Source organism: Pseudophryne corroboree, chromosome 11, assembly GCF_028390025.1.
Source record: "Pseudophryne corroboree isolate aPseCor3 chromosome 11, aPseCor3.hap2, whole genome shotgun sequence".
Classification (NCBI taxonomy): domain Eukaryota; kingdom Metazoa; phylum Chordata; class Amphibia; order Anura; family Myobatrachidae; genus Pseudophryne; species Pseudophryne corroboree.
Window position 1 is genome coordinate 21,347,787 of NC_086454.1, and position 15,999 is coordinate 21,363,785.

The 15,999-nt window shown below is 41.1% G+C and overlaps 1 protein-coding gene across 1 annotated transcript in view; it reads right to left on the minus strand.

The window, feature by feature from the left end:
* The window catches only part of SLC17A6 (solute carrier family 17 member 6), a 57,933-nt gene extending 46,974 nt beyond the window's left edge, over positions 1 to 10,959 (minus strand). Inside the window, exons 1-4 of the mRNA XM_063946365.1 lie at positions 10,900 to 10,959; positions 9,491 to 10,376; positions 7,692 to 7,944; positions 6,778 to 6,896 (exon numbers count right to left, since the gene is read on the minus strand). Coding sequence (XP_063802435.1) covers positions 6,778 to 6,896; positions 7,692 to 7,944; positions 9,491 to 9,576 — 458 coding nt within the window. The 5' untranslated portion in view covers positions 9,577 to 10,376; positions 10,900 to 10,959. The remainder of the gene's footprint in view (positions 1 to 6,777; positions 6,897 to 7,691; positions 7,945 to 9,490; positions 10,377 to 10,899) is intronic.
* Positions 10,960 to 15,999: the final 5,040 nt, after the last annotated feature.

Here is a 15,999-nt window from a genome sequence, read left to right on the forward strand (position 1 = left end):
AATCCAGAAAACATCTATATTACTGGAGAGACAATGGCTGCAGCAGAGAGCATATGGTAAGTAGCGTTCGCTGGGAGAGGATTAGGCGCAGAGACCTACTCTCCTTCTGTAAGGCGGGCGCAGTACAAAGCACTTGTCTTCACGGTCACTGCAGCTTAAGAGAAACCCTATTCAAGCAGGATGTTTATTGACCGGTCTGATTGTGTCTCCCCTATTAGGGCTATTTAACACTCACTTGCATTAAATTCATTGCAGTCATTTAGAGCTGAATTTAGATTCACTGACCAAATAAAACCAGTAAAATACTGTTACTTCCCCAGCCTGTCTTATTATAGTATACTCGTATATATGATGGTCCCTGTGCTTTCTGCAGGCTGCAGATTGCGACTCCATCGATGCTGGAGCCTGGGATACTAATTCATTTCCCAAGGGTTTTGTTTTTCTTTCATACAGAAATAAATTGCAAATCTGGAGCAGTGCAGAAAATTGCGCTCTCCCAGGCAAAACCATGTGCAGAGCAGGTGGGGCAGATGTAACATGTGCAGAGAGAGTTAGAGTTGGGTGGGGTGTAGTCAAACTGAAATCTAAATTGCAGTGTAGAAATAAAGCAGCCAGTATTTACCCTGCACAGAAACAATATAACTCATCCAAATCTAACTCTCTCTGCACATGTTACATCTGCCCCACCTGCAGTGCACATGGTTTTGCCTATTAGTGTGCTTTTTTATTGTCTGATTGATCTAGCTTAGGCTGTATGAACCGTAGGAGGGAAACTTTTCTCATTGCTACCAGTAAACCTGGTGCAACACATATTGGTCTAAAATGATAACCTGGGCAGAGTTTATAGAGCTGATGCGCAGGGAAGGCTCCTACGTATATGCCTGCTGTTGTTGCACAGCAGTGGTGCAAGCTCTCTAGGTATCAGCTGTAGGAGCCAGGGGTGGGCCTCCCTCTCTGTAAGGGCCCAGGACACCAGTCCCCACAATTCCCCCCTGATGGCAGCCCTGCAGCAGAGAACCAAGCACTCAGGTGACTGAGCCAAGGTAGGCCTGGAGAAGGTCTGAAGGCTAGGGTTCTTCTTATTAGAGTAAGAAGAGCTGCCTCAGTGCCTCATCAATATGCATGGCGTGTCTCCCCAGGCTGGCTTCCCAGCAGTACCATGGAGTTTCTTGCTGTTAGTGCCATGTAAGTTTCAACAGGTTGGTTGATGACATAGAAAACGGTCTTCTTACCTGCCACAGTTGTGGGCTAGCTCTGTGGCTGGGGGGCCAAGCGCTCTGCAGGCAGATATGGAAGAGGCCTCGTTCCAATTGTGAGCCATGCTTTCCTTCTGTGCCTGAACCGGCTAATTTATGATGTAAAGGGAAGTATCTATGCTTGCTAAAACTGCAAATCCAGTGGCTAGTGGCTAATGTTGCAATAAACAGCACTTGTGGAGTCCACGGTCCGAAGCCTACAATAAGCTGCTTTTTTATTACGCTGGATTTTACACTATGATAACTAATGATATTCGGTCAGATCTAACATCTGATGTAAAGCCTTATGGACAAGTGGCCGGTGGTTCTCTGCAGGTCGTCATGGTGTAGCCCATAGTTTGTCTCCCTAGGTATACTTGCAATTTTATGTATCCTAGATGCTGCACCTGACGGACTGATCAAAAAAAGTCCCCAGTACTCTATAAGGAAGGCTCAGTGGTCTAGCAGTCCGGCGTGATGGTGGAGTCCAGGGCTTGAATCCCAAGCCAAGCGTCTTTTGCAGGATGTTGCACAAAAGTAATTGATAATATTGAAGAAAATCATCTTATTGGCAGCTTAGTATACAGCCTGGTAGTCTGATGGTGATGGTGATGGTGGGAGCAGTGGATCAAGCACATAGATTGGCTTTTGTTTGGTACGTTTTGTGACCTTAATAAAAATTTCCATCCTCCCCCAGTACAGTGGGGGAAGTGGGGGGGGGGGGGGGGGAGGGAGGGTTGTGATACAGAGGAGATTAATTTTGATTGCATGATAGATGGGATGATTTTTGGCATTGGGGTTGGTGGTTTGGGTCCTGTGGTGGACTTGGCTGCTGGGGGCCATGATGTGCTAGGTTGTTGCAGTTGATTAGTGGCCTGGCCTGTGCCTTCTGCAGACAGATCTCAGTAGCGTTGCCTGGTATGCTGTGAGATTGGAAACAAAGATGGAGTCCCAGGTACATATACGGTTCTTTTGGTACCTTGGATGCTGGCTGGTAAGTTGTTGGCTCTTACCAAGGCAGAGGTCAGCTCCGTGGGCTAGCAGCAAAAGTGCTCTAAAAGACAGCAATGGTAGATTCCCTTCAGAAAATTATCAGGCATGATGGCTTAACTGTGACTGCCTTTAATGACAGACAGCTGACACTAACATAATGCCCCCAATGAGTAGTGATATCCCCTGTGACAGACAGTATATTGTGGTATATAATCCTGCACAATGTTGTCCTTTAGTATTGATGTTCCACCTTAAGACTAAATAACAAACACAATGCAACACCCAATTTACTTATCGGACACCTGACTGAGGATACCGACCATCATCCACTAGCCCAGAGGATGCTCTAGATCATGCGGAAGCTCAGTCAGTATATAGCCTGGTACTCTGATGGAGGTGTTGGAATCACTGGTTCAATCACCCAGATGGACTTTTGTTTAGCACCTTGATGTTGCAGTATTTATAAACATACCTTCAATATGGTATGTAATAAGTGCGATGCCTGCTGACCCTGAAGATCACAGCCACTGCCACTACACTCGGTGCCAGGGACGTTTTAAGAGAGGTGGGGGTCCGTCTGGGTGGGCCTCCTCCTCTCCAAGGCGACTGTAGTCTCCTCCGACACTGTGCTGGAGTCTACTGTGCATGAGCAGGTCACCAGAAACATGGCGCCCGCCATGGTCTGGAGACAAATTTCCTACTGCGTATGCGCGGCGGCCATTTGGGGAGTGATTTTTTTTCCGCGGCTGCAGCGCGGACTACGTAAAGGTGAATATTAAAACATGGGTGCAGTGTGTACGGTGTGGGCCCCCTTGGATCCAGGAGCCCGTGTGCACTGCACACATTTCACCCATGATACAAACGCCAATGCTCGGTGCACAACATTCAGCTTCAGTTCTCCATCCTGTGAAACTAGCCAATGGGAGTTTCGGGGGGTGGTCTTATACGGGAAGGAGAATGTCCCACGTCCCATGTGCAGTCACGGCTGTAATATACATAGTGCTGCCGATCCCAGGGGTCAGGCAGCCATCCATCATACAACCTACATCATTAAAGGTATGTTTATATGTATTAACCACCCCCACCTCCCATGCTATGTGTGGCCTGCGCTGCAGTCCACGTGCAGCAGCTGCCACTGCAGACCACTATTATCCACTAGCCCAGAGCCATGGAGTATCATGTGGAGGCAATTCTGAATCTATTCAGCCAGCCAGCCCAGAAATTCAAACCAGGATCTCTATCATCATCATCATCACCAGCAGGACAACCGGCAACCGTTCAGCTGAGCCACCACATGACCAAGCATATGATGAGCCTATTACCAATCTCATCACTGAGCCTGGAGGAAAATTACAGATATTATAAATAACACTGGTCCAGGGATTTAAACCAGGGACCCCACCATAACTATGTGCAGGGAACCATGCCGCTAGGCCACTGAGCCAACATATGCCCATAACTAGCACACAATGAGGGAGAATGGAGATATTTGTTAAGGTCACCAAAATATTGCAACATCAAGGTGCTAAATAAAAGTCTATCTGAATGATTGAACCAGTGCTCCCAACACCTCCATCAGAGCACCAGTATATTGACTCAGCTATCCTAGGAACTGCTGATAATACATTGATTTTCCTTGATATTATCATTCACTTTTGTGAACCATCCAGCAAAAGAGGCTTCTCTTGGAGTTCAAACTCTGGACTCCTCCATCCCAACCATACTGTTAGATCACCGTACCAGCTCCCCTACTAGGTGAGAAAGGATACTTTCTTGTTATTAGTCCATAAGGAGCAGCATTCAAGGTGCTAAAACATAGCATACCTGGGGATTCCAACTAAGGACTCCACCGTGACAACCTGCAGAGAATCACTTCCCACTAGTCCACTGGGCTTTACACCAGTTGATAAATTTGGTCCGATATCATTAATTATCACAGTACAAAATCCAGTATACTGGAAGAAAAGCAGGTTGGTGTGCTGTGCTGTCTTGTGCCTTCTGCTGGCAGATGTCCATGGTGTGACCTGGTATGCTGCTGGGTTGTAAGATCTGGAGGAAGATACTTCTGGGGATTTGAACCAGGGTTCTTGGCATAAGAGGACCAGGCTACTAGCCCACTATACCAAATTAGGCTTTGGGAAGCATGTGTACTTTGGCATTTTAACAATCATCTTGGCACAAAATCCAAGGCAGTACCAAGACATCGAATTTGGGATTAGAGGCAAGACATCCCCCACCTCTACCACGATGGAAGAGTTGGGGACATCCCTAAAGGACATCCCCCAACTCTACATGTTGGAAGCAGACAGGTATCTCACTGTTACTGCCTATCCAGGTACAGCATCCAAGCCACTAAATACATACTTTCTGGGTACACAAACCCATCACCATGACTGGCAGTAGAGCGCCTGGTTATTAATCCACTACATGTGCGGTTTGGACTAAGACTCTCACCTTAATTGCCAATATGGCACATGGCAATTAATCCAATGAAGTGTTAGGAGGGTGGGGAAATATCTCTCTGTGCATTCAACCAGCCTGCAATATACAGGTACTAAAGGTTATCCCGCCTGGTGATTGGATGGAGACCCGGACCCTGGATAGAGACCCGGGCCACCAAGCCGGTTTATGTCGCCTGTAAAGAGGAAACCGTTCCTGTGTGTCATCAACCAGCCGGCTGCAGTATCCAAGGCACTAACAGGAAGACCAGCCAGGAATAAGAGATGACAATATATGATATCAGTAGATAGATGTAGAAGACTGATAATTTAGTTAAATGAGGTGTAAAAGAGATAGATAGATAGATAGATAGATAGATAGATAGATAGATAGATAGATAGAATATCATATTTCCCATTTACCTTGTTGTGAATCTATTCCATTGCATACTATAGAGCATGAAGGCCATTTTAAGGGTCTTTTGAAAAAACATTAATTCAAATACATTTTAAATCTTTACGCCATATGCCAGCAATTAAAATATTTCCTCATATCCACTTCAACTATCAGCTCATTAGTGTATTCAGTACAAACAACCAATGCGGCATTTGTTGGCAGAATTCAGTGACTGACAGACCAAACACGTCTGGAGTGAAACGCATCTCAAATGAGATATACGGCTGCAGAATGCGCAGCATCCGATGAGCGACCCAAAAAATACTCTTTAGATACTGTGCTCATTACTCTGTTTCTCTAACATTATAAAACACTGAACAGCCAAAAAAAACAAAAAACCTCCTTTGAATACTAGTATTGCCAAACATATATACATTAATCTGCATTTCTTGGGTTCCAGCAGTCTTAAGTGTGGTTTGGGAAATCTGTTGAGTTGCATGAATGAAAAAAAGAAAAGGATATGTGACACATAATTTGGAGGCTGCGTCGTCTTGTATAGTTATGAAATGGTCCCATAAATACCACTGACGAGGAAACATTTAGCGCAGAACAACGATTTAGGCTAAATATCATTTGGATATTGGCTGGTTCTGCGGTGATGCATCTACCTGTTCTCATTCAGCAACAGCTAGAAGCACTGACCTCTTCTCTTGCAGTCATGAATAATTTATTACTATGCAAAATAGCTCACAACCACATATTAGTTTAACCCATTCAGAACACCCAGAGACAAGCAACAGAACAACCTATTAAATAATTCATTCAGTGCAATGCAATTGTGACATAATTACATTCAAAACTATGATGTATTGCTTTAGCCCGATAGGATTATTTGGAGTGATACATTCTATATTATCTCTGGTATCTGAGTGACAGTTCCTGTTGTACAAAATGTCAGTTTCCTTTTCCTGAACAGAAAGCCGGTGTTATTACAAAGGGATCAGAGAGCAGGCTGCATCCTCAATCCTCAGTAGATCTAATTAACAGGTGGAATCACACCCTGGGTCCTTGAAATATTGCCAAGCACCATAGAAACGGTGGGGTCTCCGCAGCGTGTGCACCATCTGGATCAGCCCTAGAATTGCATCTCTTTGGAACGTGCTTTTTCCTTACCAAATACTGTTTATCATAGCGTGCAATAAATCGTCAAATAAAAATAATAATTACTATATACATATAGTAGAAACAAACTATAGAATCACTTCCATATAATGTATTTCCTCTTTTATTAATCGTAAACTTTTTAGATTGGCATTATAATTTATTAGATAATTGATAATAATAATAATAATAATAATAATAATAATAACAACAAAAAAAACTATTGGGACAAAATCGCTTGTAGTAATCACCCCTGCAGCTAAATGCAATAAATCTAGGAGCTATTTTTAAAACACAGAATATGGTGTATGTATATATATATATATATATATATATATATATATATTTGTGTGCAGTACAAGCCGCTATTTAACCATGTGAGTGCCATTCTACTACACTGACTGTCTATGTATATTTATAAATATATATAATATAGTATATATAACACCGTATAGTAAACTATGAAAATAAACCGAGATACATCCGTAAATATTTTGATTTTTCACATTTTGATAATTTCATTATTTGTGGTCAGTCAGGAAATGGCTTGTACCTGTTAGCAGCTAATCGTGAGGCTATATATCCTCCTGGGATTTGTGTTACTATGTAACCCCAAAAGAACGAGCCATGGATCATCCCAACAATCTCAGGATTCCAATCAAATTTTGCTTTCTGTGTAAGGAACAAAAACAAAATTAGTAGACTGAATTTTGATAGTGAATTATAAATTTTGAAGCTGCTCACAGTCATCTAAAGTCAATAAAGGGACACTGTACACCTCACTATGTATATATTTGCATGCATATTATATATATATATATATATATATATAGAGAGAGAGAGAGAGAGAGAGAGTATATATGTAGGATAGATAGATAGATAGATAGATAGATAGATAGATAGATAGATAGATAGATAGATAGATAGATAGATAGAGATATATAGATAGTTCGGCAAAATTAACAATTTAACTAAAGGACAAAATTGAATATTTTATTGTTCATACAGTGAATTAAAATAAAAAAAATGAGAACCAAAAAATATTTGTTACAGCAATAATGCTCCCTGAAATGTTGCTATTTTAATTGCCTTATATCAATATCACATCTTTATATATATATATATATATATATATATATATATATATCCAGTATATATATCCAGTATATATATATATATATATATATATATATAATTTTTCATTTACTTTCTTCTTCTATTTTTTTCTATTTTATTCACACTTTTAGATTATGTATTAGTGAGCCCCCTGAACATACTAGACCACAATGCATATCCATAGGGGCTCACCAACAAACAAGTCTGCATGCATATATGTTTTAGTTCAGCTTATTACATTTTCTGATAGCAAATGGGTTAAAAAGTACTAAATGCTCAATGGTGAAAAGGAGAGGAGGGTGGATCGGCAGGGTGGGGGTGGTGGGGGGGGGGGGGTTAAAACTTTCTCACCTCTTTAATAATTTTTCCTCCATGGTGAATGGTGCTGTTATTTACCATATCCACTATGGCCACTCCCAGATTACAGCGAATCCCAAAAGAAATGCAGAACCCCAGCCCACTCATGATTGCGATGATGTACCTCCGAGGTAGCCCGAAGCAGGTGCAGTCACATAGGGGCGGCTTTTTCTCAGACACTTCCAGTGGTTTCCCATCTTCCGTCAGCTCAATGGTTTCATTGCTTTTTGGTTTTTTCTCTAAAACCCTTCCAAAAAAATTTAAATAAAATAGAATAAAAATCAAACACTTTTGTTATTAAAATCAAATTGTCCTTTTCATGATATTAATTTGTAAAATGATAAGGAATGTCTCACATTTGTTTGCAGCCTAAATAGTGGTTCAGCAAAAAAATAATGAAACTGTGTTTTATATTTTATCTTAAAAATAAAATAAAAATGTAACATTTTTTTTCATTTACATTGTTGAAAAAAAAATTTCAATCTGAAAATATTTCTGCTAAATTGCCGAAATTTGACAATGCGTCTGACATCTCTATAAATGCTATAAAATATCTCCTAAACTGAACACACTCCTATTTGAATTATAGTAAAAAATAACCTATGTGTAAGAAATAAATTATTAGCATCAAGCTTTGCTGTATTAAATTTAAAAGATACAACTAGTGACATTTTTTTCAGCATGTATCCTTCAAATATATTAAACAATATATGGGAACAATTAAATTACCTGTGTATTCATTTTATTTTCATTTTTAACAAATTGTGCAAAATATACTTTTATTATTATTAAATAGTATTTTTAGTGTTTAAATGTTTGACTTATAGCTACATAAATGTGATTAATATATGTATAATATACACAATTGATGGAATATTTCTTTCATCATTAAAAAATATTTTTTGTTGAAAGTCTTATGACTTAAAGAGCTTGAAGGTTGAAGGTGTTGCACAAATTCTTAAAACATTACATCATATATCATAGTTATTGCAAATGTAATACTGTTTGGCATTGCTATTTTTGTGTTTAATAAAATGTTGTTATAAGTAAATTTGCAAGGGGCTTGCTATTGCAAAAAATGTCTTTGCTACAATATCATTTTGCAATTAAACGTTTATTATCTTTGTAATGAAAAAGCATGAAAAAAATCTATAGTTAATTTACAAATTATATATATATATATATATATATATATATATACATAAAGTACCAAATGGAAAAATGGCAAGATGCACAAATATATATCAATGTCTATATGTATGTATGTATATATATATATATATATATATACATATATATGCTGTATATATGTATATCAAGGATTGTGAAATTAAATGTAGTGAAGATAAATAATGTGGATGATTTTAATTAATTGCAAGACTGTAAAAGCATAGGAGAATAATTAATAAGCTGATGCTGTTCTTTTCTCAGATAATTCTGTGCACAATAAAAAATTTCTGCTTTTCATTCCAGCTGCAAGTCAACCTGTTTATTCAGCAGCTTGGGCAAATTCCACTTGGGAATCGATCAATCAAGTGTGTGTCTCCTTACCTCTGCAGGTGTGAGGTTTTACCAATTTTTTAAATGATATAATTTTTATTTAACTTGAAACAAATATGCATCAATGCGCCCTTACAAATGATTATCCCAGTGTCATGTGCAAAAAGTGTATCCAACTTAGAGGGTTTATCCTCTGTATCGATGGCAAATGTTTTCCCAGTTTTATATCGAGATGATCATACATTACATATCCATATGTAAAGGAGTGGAAAGGAAAGAGAGCAAATTGTTACCTGTATAGCTGACCAAGGGATTTTCCTGCTAAATTCTTCAGCCCTTCTTTGCCAGGTGCTAAAACCCTTTGTTTTATTGAATCCATTATTGCTTCAGGTGTCTTCTTGTTAAATGGTGCAATGCAAAGAGTGGCAAATTCTCATAGTGCTATTATATCCCAGGATACAAAAGAAAGTATTAAAATATCCAAACCTGGAGTATATCCTGCAAAAAGGGAAAGTGAAAGCTGGTGCCAGAGATGGAGAGGGAAGGTTAGGAAGTACTCCTGGTGCTGAAGACTCCTCTCTCTGTACGTGTAGGCAGAGCAGCCTGCATTGGTACTCCTGTGGCTTAAAAATCCATTTAGAAATCACAATTGCATCCACAGACTGTGGGCTTTGATCAGCAGCAATGGAAAGTTGTGGAGAAAATATTGCATTTCACTCATGAATTCCCAGGTAGAAAATTCCAGTGTTTGGAAAATACCTTGAGATTTATTGTCTTGATACAAAGTGTAACAATGCAATGAGTGAGGTTTTTAGGTGGTTGCCCATATCTCTATGACCTTTGAGTGCAATTAGAACCTTATGTTGGCTAAGGTGACTTACTGATTAGCTGCCCTCAACTCTTCCCGTCTTCAGCACCATGGACAGGTCCTGGCCAGAGAGGGAGCAGCTTTCCCTCCTCGCATCCAACTTTCCCAGGGAATTGGGCGGATCGCCTGTACACAATCCATTCTCAGCCTCTTCAGTGTGGCCGCCATGGAAACCAAAGGGAAGATGTCATCATTTCATTCTAGGTTTGGAGAGGATGAGAGGTCTTCGCTCTCGGTTTATTAAAAATAGACAGCTTGCCTTAGTTAGTGCTGAGAACATCCTTGTGCTGGGTTTCAGCTCAGTTTTTCACCTTAAAAAATAAAACAAAACAAAAATGCAACAAAAAAGAATAATAACATAAAACAAAACATTTCTCAATTGTATGAAATAATCAATACTTTTTATTTTTATTTGTACCTCTACGTTAACCTTAAACACCTTTTCTGGATACTGGACCATTAAAATTAGAGGGACTGGTCAAAGACTTATCTGGGCATTTATGAACACTTATCTTGGTATTATATATATATATATATATATATTTACCTTTTTTACATGACGTCGCAAGGGATCTGTATCGCCAGGTGTGATACAATATCCCAGCACTCGGGATGCCGGCAGTCACATGACAGTGAGAATGCCGACAAGAGATGGGGTAATTATTTTACCTCTCCCCTGTCCCATCCCTAACCCTAACCTGCCTGGGGTGGCAGCTAGGAATAAGATTCGGGGGGTGGTGGCTAGGTCTAAGACAGCGGGAAGTGGCGGCTAGGGCAAACCCCCCCCCTAGTGCTTAATCCTAACCCCCCCCCCCCAGGCCCTATGATACTTACCTTTGGGATGTCGGCAGTCGGTATTCCGGCCCCGGGATTCCGAGTGGTGTCGGTATTCCGCCATTGGTCACATGATGAGTGCATTTATGTTCTAGAGCTACAATTTTTTTTTTATTAATTAGGAATGAATTGCCATTTGTTTACATGTACAGTACATAGACAAAAATCAATGCACAGTGTGCCATGGTTAATACATATTGCAGTACAACATTATGGCTTTTTAATTCTACTGAAAGGTTGTTTGCGGAAGGTGTCATGAGTGCATTGAAGAAACATGAATTTCCTCATTATTTTTTTTGTGCTATTTCTCAGTAATAAAGAAAAAAACCTTTTACATTGTTAGTAATTGATTTTTGACCTACTGAGTTCATTGAGAAATGTAGAGATATCAATCAGACGATATTGTATACTCATCGCTGTGATACTGCAATGTCACTAACCAATTCAGCAGGCTAAAAATATCAATCTCTTTACAAGGCTGCCCCCTGGTGGGTAGTTCCAAGTGTTACAGTTATTGTCTGCATTCTCCAGTCATTAAGGGGTTAACGGTACAAAAGCTGTATTCTCTACATTATTACTTACTGCCCCCCCCCCCCCCCCCCCCACACACACACACACACACACACAGACAAGCACAACTGCAACAGCAAATTGTATTAAAAATTAATTCTCTAAGTAAACTAATTTGTTTCATTATTAAGTTTCTTACACAATTCAGTTGCACTTTATAATTGGAGATAGACTAAATGTTAATTATGATAACCCTAATATCAGCATTAAACAGAATAACTTGGAAATGTGACTCATGTTGTCTTAATCTGAACTTGGAGCATGGTATATTCATTGTAGATCAATGAGAGGACACATCATAGCCCATCTATTTATTATTGTTTATTTATAGCTCTCCACCATATAATGCAGCAAACATGAGGAGGACATGCAACAAATAACCCTCATACTATATATAGCTCTCCACCATATTATGCAGCAAACATGAGGAGGACATGCAACAAATAACCCTCATACTATATATAGCTCTCCACCATATTATGCAGCAAACATGAGGAGGACATGCAATAGATAACCCTTATACTATTTTTAGCTTTTCACAGTATTATGCAGCAAACATGAGGAGGACATGCAATAGATAACCTTCATACTATATATAGCTCTCCACCATATTATGCCGCAAACACGAGGAGGACAAGCAATAGATAACCCTCATACTATATATAGCTCTCCACCATATTATGCAGCAAACATGAGGAGGACATGCAATAGATAACCCTTATACTATTTTTAGCTTTTCACAGTATTATGCAGCAAACATGAGGAGGACATGCAATAGATAACCTTCATACTATATATAGCTCTCCACCATATTATGCCGCAAACACGAGGAGGACAAGCAATAGATAACCCTCATACTATATATAGCTCTCCACCATATTATGCCGCAAACACGAGGAGGACATGCAATAGATAACCCTCATACTATATATAGCTCTCCACCATATTATGCAGCAAACACGAGGAGGACATGCAATAGATAACCTTCATACTATATATAGCTCTCCACCATATTATGCAGCAAACACGAGGAGGACATGCAATAGATAACCCTCATACTATATATAACTCTCCACCATATTTTGCCGCAAACATGAGGACATGCAATAAATAACCCACATACTATATATAGCTCTCCACCATAATATGCAGCAAACATGAGAAGGACATGCAATAGATAACCCTCATACTATATATAGCTCTCCACCATAATATGCAGCAAACATGAGGAGGACATACAATAGATAACCCTCATACTATATATAACTCTCCACCATATTTTGCCGCAAACATGAGGACATGCAATAAATAACCCACATACTATATATAGCTCTCCACCATAATATGCAGCAAACATGAGAAGGACATGCAATAGATAACCCTCATACTATATATAGCTCTCCACCATAATATGCAGCAAACATGAGGAGGACAAGCAATAGATAACCCTCATACTATATATAGCTCTCCACCATATTATGCCGCAAACACGAGGAGGACATGCAATAGATAACCCTCATACTATATATAGCTCTCCACCATATTTTGCCGCAAACATGAGGACATGCAATAAATAACCCACATACTATATATAGCTCTCCACCATAATATGCAGCAAACATGAGAAGGACATGCAATAGATAACCTTCATACTAGTTATGGCTCTCCACCATATTATGCAGCAGAAATGAGGAGGACATGCAATCGACAATTCTCATACTATTTATAGCTCTCCACCATATTTTGCGGCAAACATGAAGAGGACATGCAATCGACATTCCTCATACTATTTATAGCTCTCCACCATATTTTGCAGCAAACATAAAGAGGACATGCAATAGATAACCCTCATACTATAGTTAGATGGAATAAAAAGGGTGTGGGATAGAAGATCTATATGCATTAGGTCGACCCCATATGGTCGACAGGCACTAGGTCGACATGGACAAAAGGTCATCATATGAAAGGTCAACATAACAAAAGGTAAATAGGTACAAAAGGTTGACATGGTCAACTCAAAAATGGTCAACATAGGTTTTTTCCCATTTTTGGGGTTAGCATGGATAGTTTTGTCATCTGGGACCACCATTTGTAGACAGAGGCAGTGACTATGCAGCTACGTACAGAGGCAGTGACTATGCAGCTACATACAGACGCAGTGACTGTGCAGCTACATACAGACGCAGTGACTGTGCAGCTACATACAGACACAGTGACTGTGCAGCTACATACAGACACAGTGACTGTGCAGCTACATACAGACACAGTGACTGTGCAGCTACATACAGACACAGTGACTATGCAGCTACGTACAGAGGCAGTGACTGTGCAGCTACATACAGATGCAGTGACTATGCAGCTACATACAGACACAGTGACTATGCAGCTATGTACAGAGTCAGTGACTGTGCAGCTACATACAGAGGCAGTGACTGTGCAGCTACATACAGATGCAGTGGCTATGCAGCTACATACAGACACAGTGACTATGCAGCTACGTACAGAGGCAGTGACTATGCAGCTACATACAGACGCAGTGACTGTGCAGCTACATACAGACGCAGTGACTGTGCAGCTACATACAGACACAGTGACTGTGCAGCTACATACAGACACAGTGACTATGCAGCTACGTACAGAGGCAGTGACTGTGCAGCTACATACAGATGCAGTGACTATGCAGCTACGTACAGAGGCAGTGACTGTGCAGCTACATACAGAGGCAGTGACTGTGCAGCTACATACAGACACAGTGACTATGCAGCTACGTACAGAGGCAGTGACTGTGCAGCTACATACAGAGGCAGTGACTGTGCAGCTACATACAGAGGCAGTGACTGTGCAGCTACGTACTGAGGCAGTGACTGTACAGCTATGTACAGAGGCACTGACTGTACAGCTACATACAGAGGCAGTGACTGTACAGCTACAAACAGACGCAGTGACTGTACAGCTACATACAGAGACAGTGACTGTGCAGCTACGTACAGGCGCAGTGACTGTGCAGCTACATACAGCGCAGTGACTGTACAGCTACACACAGGCAGCGACTATGCAGCTACGTAGAGAGGCAGTGACTGTGCAGCTATGTACAGAGGCAGTGACTGTGCAGCTACGTACAGATGCAGTGACTACGCAGCTACGTACAGACGCAGTGACTGTGCAGCTATGTACAGAGGCAGTGACTGTACAACTACATACAGAGTCAGTGACTGTGCAGCTACATACAGACACAGTGACTGTGCAGCTATGTACAGAGGCAGTGACTGTGCAGCTACATACAGAGTCAGTGACTGTGCAGCTACATACAGACACAGTGACTGTGCAGCTACATACAGACACAGTGACTGTGCAGCTACGTACAGACGCAATGACTGTGCAGCTACATACAATGGCAGTAACTGTGCAGCTACGAACAGACGGAGTGACTGTGCAGCTACATAGAGAGGTAGTGACTGAGTAGCTACGTCTAGGTAGTGACTGTACAGCTACAAACAGACGCAGTGACTGTGCAGCTACGTACAGACGCAGTGACTGTGCAGCTATGTACAGAGGCAGTGACTATGCAGCTACGTACAGATGCAGTGACTGTGCAGCTACATACAGGCATAGTGACTTTGCAGCTACATACAGAGACAGTGACTGTGCAGCTACATACAGAGACAGTGACTGTGCAGCTACATACAGACAGTGACTGTGCAGCTACATACAGAGGCAGTGACTGTGCAGCTACGTACAGATGCAGTGACTACGCAGCTACGTACAGATGCAGTGACTGCAGCTATGTACAGAGGCAGTGACTGTACAACTACATACAGAGTCAGTGACTGTGCAGCTACATACAGACACAGTGACTGTGCAGCTATGTACAGAGGCAGTGACTGTGCAGCTATGTACAGAGGCAGTGACTGCAGCTATGTACAGAGGCAGTGACTGTGCAGCTACATACAGAGTCAGTGACTGTGCAGCTACATACAGACGCAGTGACTGTGCAGCTATGTACAGAGGCAGTGACTGTGCAGCTACGTACAGACGCAGTGACTGTGCAGCTACGTATAGACGCAATGACTGTGCAGCTACATACAGAGGCAGTGACTGAGTAGCTATGTCTAGGTAGTGACTGTACAGCTACAAACAGACGCAGTGACTGTGCAGCTACGTACAGGCACAGTGACTTTGCAGCTACATACAGATGCGGTGACTGTGCAGCTACATACAGGTGCAGTGACTGTGCAGCTACATACAGACAGTGACTGTGCAGCTACATACAGAGTCAGTGACTGTGCAGCTACATACAGACACAGAGACTGTGCAGCTACGTACAGATGCAGTGACTACGCAGCTACGTACAGACGCAGTGACTGTGCAGCTATGTACAGAGGCAGTGACTGCAGCTACGTACAGATGCAGTGACTACGCAGCTACGTACAGACGCAGTGACTGTGCAGCTATGTACAGAGGCAGTGACTGTACAACTACATACAGAGTCAGTGACTGTGCAGCTACATACAGACACAGTGACTGTGCAGC